This window comes from Pseudorasbora parva, chromosome 22 (assembly GCF_024679245.1).
Source record: "Pseudorasbora parva isolate DD20220531a chromosome 22, ASM2467924v1, whole genome shotgun sequence".
In the NCBI taxonomy this organism is placed as follows: domain Eukaryota; kingdom Metazoa; phylum Chordata; class Actinopteri; order Cypriniformes; family Gobionidae; genus Pseudorasbora; species Pseudorasbora parva.
Genome location: NC_090193.1, coordinates 3,624,242 through 3,638,436, shown reverse-complemented (window position 1 = coordinate 3,638,436; position 14,195 = coordinate 3,624,242). Strand labels below are relative to the sequence as shown.

Below are 14,195 nucleotides of genomic sequence, written 5' to 3'. Positions count from 1 at the left end.
GTAATTGCTGTGCCTTTATATAACATCACAAAATGCAAAAAAATATTATTTTCACATAAGTTTCCTGGACACTGCCAAAGTCTTTAATGGGTCAGCCAAACAGAAAGTCCCACCTACAATTCACGCCGTTGGTTGCTGTGTTGGGCTGGTCAGGAAGCTAAAAAAACAAACAAAACAAAAAAACAGACGAATTTTGATATAACCACAGTCTTTACAGTTTTCAGGTTGGCATCCAACAAATGCATTCATAAATATAATGCATTCATATTTACATTGGGCTGCTGATTTGTTAACTATATTGTTATACCACATTTGAAAAAAGTTACCAAAAAGTTTGGTATATATTCACAAAATGATGGAGTGTGAAACTTTATATACTTTATATCCAAATCACAATTTAGATTTTAGATAAGGAAGGATTGTCTATTTAGACACACACACACACACACACACACACACACACACACACACACACACACACACACACACACACACACACACACACACACACACACACACACACACACACACACACACACACACACACACACACACACACACACACACACACACACACACACACACACACACAAACAAACAAGCAAATAAATAAATAAATAAACAAACAAACAAACAAATAAATAAATCAAGCCAAACATGTTGTGCCATTGGTCATTTAGCAGACACTTTCATCCAAAGGGGTTTACAGATGCAATTCTCACGCCAATACTATTTTTTAAGGAGAAGTAGTATAAGGCAGAGAGAAGAGTAATAGTCTGGTTTATTTTAGCTTTAGTTTTTGTTCATGAGGAGGACCCTTACAAAAAAACAAGTTTATTCCAGTATGATATTAGTATACTTCTTTTAACCTAAAAATAACATGTATGTACTTCTCAGTAATGTACTTACAATTCCACTTAAAGGGTTAGTTCAGCCAAAAATGTGAAGTCTGTCATTAATTCCTCTCCCCCATGTCGTTCCCAACCCGTAAGACCTTTGTTCATCTTCAGAACACAAATAAAGATATTTTTGATTAAATCCGAGAGCTTTCTGACCCCTCCATATACAGCAATTTAAGAATTAACATAATTAACATAAATAATTAGCACTTTCAAGGCCCAGAAAGGCAGTAAAGACATCGACAAAATAGTCCATGTGACTCCAGCGGTTCAACCTTAATGTTATGAAGAGGCGAGAATACTTTTTGTGCAAAAAAAAAAAAAAAGACTAACAAAATAACGACTTTATTCTAGTCGGTGTCAGTCTAGGAGAATTTGGTAAATCGTCAATTTACTGGTGTTTGCGATATTATTTACAGAGCAAAAAAAAAAAAAAAAAAAACCGTCTTAAACCAGACGCTAACTGGTAGATTGCGTTGGTCATTATGCATTGGTTCTTTAATTTGTGTCATACATAACGTGTGATTTAAAGCAAAATTGCACTCACACTAATTTGCCCTGTTTGATAAATCTGGCCCTTAGAGTGCAAAAATATTATAGAAATAGTACTGTAAGTACGATGTCATGCTCACTGAGAAAAGTATACTTAAAAATAAAAGCTAAACTACTAGTTTACTGGGAGTTTACTACAAAAATGTACTTTCATAAACTAAAAAAAGTGCTATAAGTATTTGACTAGTAAACTATCAGTATAAGTTCACTTGTAGTGTAGTTGCAGTACAAACAGAAAACTTAGTTGTAAACTAGTAAACTACTGAAAAGTATACTTTGATACACTAAAAAGTGGGACAATTTAGTCCCAAGTAGTTTTGACACAGTACAGTAGTGACGCAGGTGCACTTGGGGTGTGTCCAAATCCACTTTTGCTAGTTTAACAACATGAAAAAATTGTCGACATGCCAGGCACATGATCTAAAAGGGTCGTCCCTCGTCTCTTAATGAGTCACATTTGTGTTTTTATCCTTTTATTTTTTATATTTAAAAATGTGTGTGTGCTGCTGTGTGATCTTGTGTGTGTAATAAGCAGAGTGTATGCATGTTGTACACCGCTTATAGGCTCATATTACTAACACACCCTTTAAATAACTAAAAAAATACTGCACTATTGACTTTAGAGCAGGTGTGTGTTGGTCAATGGTCAGTGGTTTTCAGTTCCTCATAATAGCAACGCTCCACAATGCTCCTGAACACTCCTGGTTTAGACCAGATGCCCATGGGGGAACACACACACACACACACGCACGCACGCACGCACGCACGCACGCACGCACGCACGCACGCACGCACGCACGCACGCACACACACACACACACACACACACACACACACACACACACACACACACACACACACACACACACACACACACACACACACACACACACACACACACACACACACACACACACACACACACACACACACACACACACACAAACAAACACACTGATGGGGGAACAGATGCGGCGGTGCGTATTTAAACATGGCGCTGGACATGGAAATGAGAACTACATCAGGCTGAAACTAGCAAAAAACTCTTTTGCGCCGGGTGTATGATGGGGCCCTTGTCTTCATGCCTGGCTGTGATGTCCATCTCTGTGATATGGTGATAAAGTGAGCTTCAGTGTCTGCGTTTGTGAAGTTGAATTAAGTTAACTTTGTGATATCTCCAACTGTCTCATCTGCTCATGTTGCCATGTCACCAAGTCTCATTGGACATGAATGACTTCCTGTTCCTTTATTTCTGTAAATTGTGAATGCCATAGGGACCCTTGAGTTTCATATGAGGGGGACAAGCTGATGAGATGATACAGTTGCCTGATTGAGCAGCTGGGGATCTTTGGTAACAGTAAGAGTACACACACAAATAAAAGGTTCTGAAAGGGGATTTTCACAGTGATGCCATTGAAGAACTATTTTGTAACTTTCAGTGAACAGTTCTTTTTTTCTGAGTTTGAACATTAAAATAAGCTAAATAAGCCTTTTATAAAGAACCTTTTGTGCCATGGAACGGTTTTGTGGATTTTAAAGGTTCTTCATGGACCCATATTAAAATAACCTTTATTTTTAAGAGTGCAGATTTGAGGAGACCAAGCTGCTGACTGAACTGTTGGCCAAAAAGGGTGTCTCGAATCGAGTTCACACAACTTTGTGGTGCCGCCTTTCTGAAAACCAAGGCAAATATCTGATTTTCCTCATGTTAAGTAACATGAATTGAAACCATTTTCATGAAGGATGAATTGATAGGAAAACATTTTTAGTTTTGTCCAGACCTTTAGTATTGATTATCGATCCTTATGCAAGATCAAAATTTGGCCAGAATTGCATCACAGAGAGTTTGTGGGCATTTCCTCATTACCCTCTCTCTCGGTTCACGCTGGTAAATGAGAGCAGACCCATGAAGGCAGCATTGAGGCAGGGCACACAGGCGCTTTTGTTGACAGTGTAAAGGTGTGCACCCTGCCGAGTGCCACAGGACAGACAGACCCTACAGCACGTGTCCATCTGGAGGCTAGGGCTTGTGTTGGATGAAAAGAACACAGAAACTAGAAGCTGAGCATGGGTAATGGAACTTAATAGCTTATAGTAAGTGTATGTGCGTGGAAAAATGTCTTAAATTATTAGTTCATGACTGTATTAAAATGTCTTCATAATTTACTCACCCCCATATCATCAAAGATGTCTTTCTTTTTCTTCAGTCGAAAAGAAATGAAGGTTTTTGAGGAAAACCTTTCAGGATTTTTCTCCTTATAGTGGACTTTAACAGGCTGAAGATACGCGTTGCAGTTTCAATGCAGCTTCAAAGAGCTCTACGCGATCCCAGACGAGGAATAAGGGTCTTATCTAGCAAAATGAGCAGACATTTTTTTTTTTTTTAAAGTCTAGTTTTAAACCACAAATGCTCATCTTGCACTGCTCTGTGATTCGATCACGTTGGAAAGTGATTTAGGTGGACGTACCGACTTTATCCTTTAATTAACCCTTTAACCAGCATTTAAAAAAAAGAAATGCCAGCCAGCAACCAAAATCATTTTTGATCATTTTCACCAAATTTTCATGGCCCCCAGAATATTTTGTTGTATAAATATATCAAAAGAAAGAACAGACCCTCTTCTTTTAAATAAAATCCTGTTTTATTCTAGCTTCATACTTTCTTTTATCAACACTTGAATGTGGGTAAGTTTAATAAAAAAGCAACATTTTGAACAAAAAGCTGAGAATTTTATCAAAAAGCGATGATCAAAACACAGATGGGGTAGATCAAGAATAAGCTTCACAGTCCTGTAGCTCGTCCTGGCTCGACATTTCATTCAGTAACATTAGACATATATGATGTTCAATGTTGATGATCATGCTATTTTACATCTGTATATGGTTACATATGCTATCGCTTGTTGCTGCTTCTTCTTCGCCTGTGTTTTGATCTGGGGGTTCTGTACTCTTCAGATGATACGTATAAGCACCCTCTAAAATGAGTTTCCTTCAATGGCAGGGAATTGTTGTCTGATAAATGACAGAAATATACATCAATCTAGTCCAGTCATGAAATTGTATACTGCGCAGACTGATAGGTAATATCTTATAAAAAAACAAAACAGGATTTTTTTTAGCTGTTTGTTGTGAATTTGCTACACACCATCAGAGTTCATCGGAAACCCTCCACCTCCCCCAGTTCCACCTGCCTAGATCTGATATGGTTTTTATGTATGTTTATGTATGTTTATTAATGCAGCGTGTCTGTGTATCTATTAGTAATAGCAAGTCCAGCTCGTATCAGTAGCGAAGCAGATCTAATCTGCCAAGACCAAAACACATTAACATTGGAATATTCAATAACATGCTAAATCTATTCAGAGAGGTTATATACAGTAATTTGGTACATATCATCACAAGGAAGACCTGAGGCTACAAGCTGCGTTTCTGTGCAGTACCACCTACTGGTCCGGAGATACAAAAAAAGCTATTTCTGATGGTGAATGAATGAATCTATCCTTAGTATACTGAATCCTTGCTGAGACCAATGATACCAAACATGCTAGGTTTCGCATTATGTTTTTTTCAACGTTGTGATTTAGCATTTAAACACTTTCGTGAATATATTCAAAACCGTTTAGATGAAACCACTTTAGGAAAATTGGAAACATAGCAGGTTGACTAAATGGATATGGCCAAATGTCCGAATTTTGATAGTAAGGCAAAAAAATGCAAAGTCAAAGTCAGTTGTGGGGTCTTTTTTATATGCTATTAATTACAAATCTCTATAACATCTAAATATTTTCACCAAATTTGACAAGCTAATGTATGGGGGATACACAACAAGTGGAGGGACTGAGCCACTTCGCGGTCTTATAATTAAACAAAACATGATATTGTCTCTATACAACTCAATGTATTTATGGTTTTTCAACCTTTTTGCTTAAAATTGTCTCCAAATGTCTTTAGTCTGCTCATTGTTGCAGTTGGTCTGCTGCTAGCTTCTTTGTTTGCTTCCATTGTGCTTGCGCATGATAATTGCTGCTTGCAGCTATATTTATTATTGTTATATTTATTATGTAGTTGTCAGCAAGATACAGAGGTGAGCTTTCAGAGTTTTCAAGCTGTTTCTTATTGTCAGGGATCCGGCTGTTCGTAGTCCTTCCATAATAGACAAATAATGTCTAATTAAAAAATGCTACACAGTTATTATTAAGGGTTAGTTTTAGGGGGTTGGGTTTGGTTACGGTATAACAAATGAAATGTATGGTAGACTCTGGGTGAATACTGGGTACATTTTGATTACAAGTCATTAACCCGTATAGGCATGCCTCCTGCATAGCTGCTCATTATTTTGCCGTTTTACTGGTGAAAATGAAACCTTTGCATTTTATATGCTGCAAGGGCTCATACACACACGCACACACGCACACACACACATACACACACATACACATACACACACACACACACACTCACTAGACTTCTCTTCTCCTTATGCCCAATGTGTATCTAATTAATGAGCAACTACTGCACAAGAGAGGAATGTTTCATTCCTGCCTTTGCTTTTTCCACTTCCATTTACTCTTTCATTCTCATTTCAATCACTTTTTGTCCTTAATGGGGATTCTGTTTAATTTTCTAGTTTTCCATACAGTGCTTTCTCCCCTAACTTACTTACCTTCTTTCTTTCTTTCTTTCTTTCTTTCTTTCTTTCTTTCTTTCTTTCTTTCTTTCTTTCTTTCTTTCTTTCTTTCTTTCTTTCTTTCTTTCTTTCTTTCTTTCTTTCTTTCTTTCTTTCTTTCTTTCTTTCTTTCTTTTTCTTACTCCATGCTTGAAATTTTTCCCACTCTTTTTGAAAATACATCCTCATTGTTTTCTTTCATCCTGTTCTATTTTTTTATGATTGCTCTTCTCATCGCTTTGTTGAAAACATCTTGAAAACTGTCATCCTGAATAAGACGAAGAAACCGCTGAAGACGAAAACATGTCAAGCAGGGGGATTTTCAGAGGACACGAGTCAAAGAGGGAGGGATGGGGAAGATTTAAGGACTTCAGATTTGGGGCTTTAATAGATATTAAACAGGTCATATAGGCCGCTCAGAACAGTACATGCGGCGGCGAGGTGTATTTCTGTGTTTGCCTGTGTATGATCAGAGCAGGACTGAGTTTTAACGCGTTCTGAAACATGGCCATTCTGCACAGGCCTCACATGTGGAACAGTTTACTGCAGCTCTGCTCCAAAATGAACACAGAGCAACAGACTGCAATTAAAATAGAGACACAGACACAAAGAGAAGGACAGAGAGAGAATAGTCTACTCATAAGACTGAAAGGAGTGAACTTGTGTCTTAGTTTAAATATAATAATGCAAAAAGGTGTACATTTAAAGTAAAAACCATGGGCACTCCTCCTTACTATAATAAACTGAAAGTCTTGTATGCAAAACAGCTAGACCTGGATTTTAAAGATGCACGCCTTACAGTCATGCATGTGGGTTATGGACATTTGTAATTAATGTTTGTAATCTGTATGAAGATATGGAACGTCGGCCTCACCATTTATGGTTTGTGCTCTGGAAGTTTCCATCAAGTCCTGATGGAGGCAGAAGGAGGGGTTGTTGAGCGCCGGGTGCCCTCCACCCTGGGCATGTGGCAGTAGAACAGAGGCAGCTTTATTGAGCTGTGTCTCTGATTTAAATCATATGGCATTGCCTGGAATCACTTCATGGCTTGGAGGCCGTTCAAATGAATGCCCCAACAAGAGACCCGCTCTGTTTCTCCCCCTCATTTCATCTGTTTGTTGGCTTTCAATTTCTTTCACAGTGTTTCTCGCTAAAGCCAAGTGGCGTCATGTCTGTTTGATTACGCTGTTTTGTCTTTATATCTCTTCAAGGTAAAATTTCTTATCTGTCAAAATTAGTCGCTCAAAATCTCAAACTTAAAGGGTTAGTCCACCCATAATTTACTCTCCTTCAAGCCATCCTAGGTGTATATGACTTTCTTCATTCTGCTGAACAGTTATATTAAATAATATCCTGGCTTTTCCATGCTTTATAATGAAGGTGAATGGTAACTGAGACTTTGATTGAAGCCCAAAAAAGTGCATCCATCCATCATAAAAGTAATCCATACGGCTCCAGTGTGTCAATAAAGGCCTTCTGAAGCAAAGCCATCCGTTTGTGTAAGAAAAATATCCATATTTATAACTTTATTAACTATAATCACTGGCTTTCGGTAATGTCCGTATGGGAGTCCGGCGGAAGAGTGACCTTTGACCCGACGCATGACACACTGACCAATGCGGAAGTGCAGAGGATAGAGCAAAACAACACACGAATGAGAAGTTTAAAACAACAAAGAGAAATGTGGGAGGAGCTTGAGTTTGTTGTTTAAACCGCGAGAGACGTCGACTCTCACCTGAGCTTACGATATCGTACACTGTAAAAAAATCATTTTTAAAAATGTTATCTGGTTGAGTTATTGACTAATTTTGAGTTCATTGAAATAAAATTTTGAGTTAATACAATGAACATTTTAAGAGATTTGACAACCTTTATTTAAATATTATTAAAATATGTTGTAAGAATGTTGTTTAATTGTGTGTGTTTTATTTGTAATCACAGAGTGAAATTGTGCAATTTTCATGATTTATAAAAAAATTGATGTGGTTCAGAAACAATAATATTTTGAGTTTGTATTTATTAAACCAATTTCCTTCATTTTATAATTTATTTTTTTCGTTCCAATAAACTCAATTTTTTTTAGAGTGTACATACATTGGGTCAGAGGTCACTCATCCGCTGGAACTAGACTCGCGTATGGACATTACCGAAAGCTAGTGATTATAGTTTATAAAGTTATAAAGGCCTTTATTAACCCCCTGAAGTCGTATGGATTACTTTTATGATGGATGGATGTACTTTTTTGGGCTTCAAAATCTCGATTCACCATTCATTCCCATTATAAAGCTTGGATGAGCCCAGATATTAAAATAACTCCATATGTGCTTGACTGAAAGAAGAAAGTCATATACACGTAAAATGGCTTGAGGGAGTAAATCAAGGGATCATTTTCATTTTAGCGTGAACTATCCCTTTAAATCAAGAATCTGAGTGGTTTCTTTCCATAAATATATCATTTATGTCATATGTCTCGAGTGTTTTGTTGTGACTTGAGCCACGCGCTGCATCCAAAATCGCATGCAATATAGTAGGTGCATCATTAGGTTTTAAACTTGATTCACAAGCATTAAAAAATGATTTTCTGTTAAGTATGTGTGTGATGAATGACATTCGGACATCCACTAACTTGCGTAGCTTCACTGTCATTCACAAATCCACTCCCGTGGCCTCATGGGATAGTAAAGTGTCCATCAGATGTGCAGTAGTAGGTCATCTGGGAACTTTTTGCCTGCTGTTTTATGAGCACTGTAAAGTCGGACATATCCATCTCACATACTGATTTTCACCTACAAGTATGGAAGTATGCATCAGACGGACTCGGTGCTCGAGGCTAGAAAAGTGGATTCAGGTCCAGCCTGCTTTCTTTATATCAAACCCACTTTTCCTCAGGTTCATGTCATTTCTCTACTTTTTATCATCTAAATGACAAAAATAATTTGTAAAAAGTCTTTGCTAGGGCAGGCAGAATTTTTTTTTTTTTTTTTTTTTTGGCTTATCCAGCTCAAATCCATTTAATTGTTTACAGTCCAAACAGCAGAAAACCACATGAAATCTGGCTTTTCCAAAGCCCTTCCAAACCACATTCATATGTGGTCTGAGATCAGATTGAAATATTAGATTCTTTGGAAATGTCTTTCAATCTGAACGGTCAGATAGGATTTTTCCTTTCTTTCTGCAATTCAGTTTGAAACATCCTATGCAATGTAGAGAGAGAGAGAGAGAGTGAAAATGTGAATTTAGGAACAGCTGGCATATTTAATGGACTAATTTCTATTTAAATGTTTTTGTTTGTTGTACTATTACATGAGTGTTTTAAACACTTTTTCCCCTTTTGTGTTTTTCTGCAGGGACCTGTTGGATTTTATTGTTGTTCATCAATTTTGGATCACTCGCTGAGTTCATCTTCCCTCCAAATCAGTGCTACGCAAACCAAAAAATGTTTATCATGGATTTATGATTAGCGCATAGTTTTGTAAAATAATTATTTTAATTAAAAGCTCCAAAGTGAGAAGCAAGATAGTGATAGGAGACAGATCATCATCTCAACGATAGGACCGTCTTTGGGCTGGAGGAGCGCCATCATCAAAATGGCAACCAATAGGGAGAGGCCTGTGAGTCATATGACAGGGTTCTACCCCTTTGCCTTCAGTTCGATGCGAAACCACTCCCCTTTTGATCTCCTGGCCAATGGCAGCCTCTTTGGACGATTTGGGGCAGACCTTCCCAAAGAGATGGCAGCTCTGTGTAAGTAGCCTTTAGAAGAACCCCATCTTATGAATAACACTGAAAATAATAGTTTGTGTCTGTTCTGATGTAGCCCAAAAAAAACTATTTCTTCTTTTCTTATGTTATTGATATCGTTTTCATATGGCATAGTCTTCAGTGTCACATGATCCTTCAGAAATCATTCTAATATAAAGATTTGGTGCTCATAATAATTCTCATTGTTTTCACTGTTAATAACCGTTAATAATATTTTATAAGACTATAAATGTCATTACTGTCACTGAACTTTTGAATGGTAGTACAAAATATATAAAGCAGCAAAATTTGTATTTTTTTTTTTTTTTGCTTAAATATTGGACAGTAAATCATGTGACATAGCCAGACAAGCCAGAGCCACATCAAGATGTTTGGTCTGGAAACTCACCATTGGCAGCTCAATCCGAGGGGCGGATAAACGGTTGTCTGTCAAACTCCCTCTGCACGCGATAGGATAGCGCTACAACCAACCAGAGCAACGAAGGTGAAGCAGAGCTCGCTGACTGATTAAACATTCGCCGTATCCGGTCGGCTAAACTCCGAACACATCTTCCCTTTTTAAGAATGACTTCAGTGCCGTTCTTTGTTCTTTTCTCAGAGAAAAGCTTAACTCCAAGTCTTCCAGAGTCGCGGTCAAAGCTGATTCGAAAGACCGCCGTTCATTAGTTTCTGTGTTTACTAGAAAACACGCAAACGCAACTCGGCCGTCATTATATTAAGCCTCGCTCACCGACTCTATACACCATGTGATTGGCCCGACCAGAGTTTGGTTTTTTCAGTCTATGGAGAGTTGCTAGATGACACTCGTGGCAAATTAGATTTGCTGCCGCTAGGGTGCGTCTAGATTTCTAGGCTACATGTGACACTGAAGACTGCAGTAATGATGCAGAAAATTCAGCTTTCATCACAGAAATAAATTACACTTTACCATATATTCACATAGAAAACAGTTCTATGTGAATATATTATATATCTAATATTATTGATTATTTTTTTATAAATATAGCATATGAATAAATGCAGCTTTGGTGAGCAGAAGGGACTTCTTTCAAAAACGTAAAAGTTCTTAATTATTCCAAACTTTTGATTTAAAATATATACATTTGATTTTGGTATAATGAAGAGCAAAATTTATGAGGCTAATGTTCTTCCAGTAAAGTGTGATTTGAAAGTGTGCAGTTTTCTGCTGTGATTCAGGGTTAGTTCTTGATGTTGGTCGTGTTCAGACATGCAGATCCGCTGTATCAAACAGACCACATGTCAGTCGCCACCTCCTGGAGTAATAGACACACACACACACACACACACACACACACACACACACACACACACACACACACACACACACACACACACACACACACACACACACACACACACACACACACACACACACACACACACACACACACACACACACACACACACACACACACACACACACACACACACACACACACACACACACGTTGGTCTATGTGGTTTACAGGGACTCTCCATAGGCGTAATGGTTTTTATACTGTACAAACCGTATTTTCTATCCCCTTACACTGCCCCTGCCCCTAAACCTACCCATCACAGGAAACATTCTGCATTTTTACTTTTTCAAAAAAACATCATTTAGTATGTTTTTAAGGCCATTTGAATTATGGGGACATTTGATATGTCCTCATAAACCACATTTATAGTGTAATACCAGTGTAATACCCATGTAGTTATACAAATTTGTGTCCTCATAAACCACATAAACAGGCTCACACACACACACACACACACACACACACACACACACACACACACACACACACACACACACACACACACACACACACACACACACACACACACACACACACACACACACTCACACTCACACACACACTCACACTCACACTCACACTCTCACACACACAAACACACACACACACACACACACACACACACACACACACACACATACACACACACACACACACACAACCCCTAAACCAACCCATCACAGGAAACTGCACAGTTTACTTTCTAAAAAAAACTCCTCCTGTATGATTTATAAGCCTTTTGAAAAGTGGGAACATGGGTAATGTCCTCATATTTCACCCTCTCCTTATAATACCTGTGTCATACCCATGTCATTACACACATTTGTGTTCTGATATTTCACACACACACACACACACACACACACACACACACACACACACACACACACACACACACACACTCACACTCACACTCACACTCACACTCACACACACACACACACACACACACACACACACACACACACACACACACACACACACAACCCCTAAACCAACCCATCACAGGAAACTGCACAGTTTACTTTCTAAAAAAAACTCACACACACACACACACACACACACACACACACACACACACACACACACACACACACACACACACACACACACACACACACACACACACACACACACACACACACACACACACACAGTGTTGAATAAACACAAACGTCTATTTATAGCCAGAAAAGAGTTTAAGAGCATGAAAAAAACACCATCAAACTGAAGAAAGATTACATTTCAATGAAAAGAATACACAATTAAAACACATAGCGGATGTTTGACGTATCATATCTGGCATACTGCTTTTGTTTTCATGAGAGACAAAAAGTAGTTGCATCAACAGTTCTGTAACCACCACCGCATGTGATTATCTCATTATGTGGTGCCTTCATACACAGACGGTCCATTAGCTCCATTTAATAAGAGATAACATCTACTCATCCATCAATCTATCCTTTCTTCTTTCAGAGTGGGAATATACAGAAAGACAGACAGAGAGAGACAGATGGGCTAGACGGGCAGGACAGTCTCTTTAAAGCCTTCACCATCTTAAAAATAAGGCCAGAAACTTATTAAAGTATGCAATGCAGACACGAAAAATGATCTAACCTGTTGAAAGCATGCAGTCCTCTTTTACACCATTTCTGTGGCTGTAAGAAACCCCGGCATACTGTAAAATGGTCTAAACTAAATCTTTTTATGTTTTAATACATTTATGCCAACAAAACCATTTAAATCTGCAGAAAAATTCAGGCAGAAATGGCTTTCATGGTAAACTATCAATTTTCAAAATTACAGCTTACCACTTTCTACAGTCAAATGTGTTTATAACTGAATAACAACACATTAGACTGATGTTCTCAACATTTTCTTCAAACTGTTGCTGTATAATGACAGTCGTTGAACTAAAAGAGCAAACTAACAATGGTAGAAGACAGTTTATGTTGCTCAGGGGCATCACTAGGCTTTAGCCCTCTAATTTTTCACCCAGCACTGCTAAAAATGAGCGATTAGCTAATATGCACACTAATTCGTAATCGCGTCATTGCCCTTTAAAAATTAAACTGAACAGTTGGCAGCTCATCCCTCAATACGTAACATCAGAAGCAGAGGACAGCGTGTGTGCAGTTACTGATAGATTATATTCTGTGGGAGGAATTCAAGAGTTTCCCATCCACTGTAAAATCTGGGCTTTGTGTTTGTTTGTTCGTTTGTTCGTTCATTTATTTATTTGCAGAGATGGACAGTTACTAAGTACATTTACTTGAGTACTGTACTTAAGTACACTTTTTGAGTATCTGTACTTTACTGGAGTATTATTTTTTCTGGAAACGTATGACTTTTACTTCACTACATTTGAAAGACAAATATCGTACTTGTTACTCCACTACATTTCTATCAAGGTCGAAAGTCGTTTCTGCAGCAGCTCTGAAAGTCGGTGGATGATTTTTTTCCTTCTTTAAAAGGTTTTTTGTTGTTGTTGTTTCAGACAGTCTGTCAGGAATCACTCTTAAAGGGTCATATACATTTTCCCAACTTTTTTTGAACACTGATCAGTTCATAGCAAAATAGAAGAAGACGGTTCTGGGGCACAGTGTGTGCACCCATAGCCATACTTTGAAAGGATGTTTCAGTTTTTATAAAAAATCAAGATTAGTTTAGTTGGCATATACTTGGTGCATGTCTTATAAAATATTACAAATATAAACGTCTTGGAGAAAGAGAAGAGTAAAGTTGGGAGAATATCAGATGTGTATCAGTGTATTGGATCTGTGCATTCGGCCTTAAAGTGACAGCAGCTTTATAAAGAGCTTTGTAACTTATATACAAGTATTTAAATGAGTTTAAGTTAGTCGTATGCTAGTATGTCAGATGGAGCATCACTGACTGGCTTAAACCATGATGGCATAATGTGCATTAATACAACAATAATAAAATAATGCGTTGGCATAAAAAAGGAAATTTACTTTTATACTTAAGTACTTTTGA

General features: G+C 37.8%; 1 protein-coding gene across 1 annotated transcript in view; it reads left to right on the top strand.

The window, feature by feature from the left end:
* Positions 1-14,195, top strand: part of rargb (retinoic acid receptor, gamma b) — an 85,027-nt gene that overhangs the window by 15,414 nt on the left and 55,418 nt on the right. The window contains exon 2 of the mRNA XM_067431850.1: positions 9,465-9,861. Coding sequence (XP_067287951.1) covers positions 9,705-9,861 — 157 coding nt within the window. The 5' untranslated portion in view covers positions 9,465-9,704. The remainder of the gene's footprint in view (positions 1-9,464; positions 9,862-14,195) is intronic.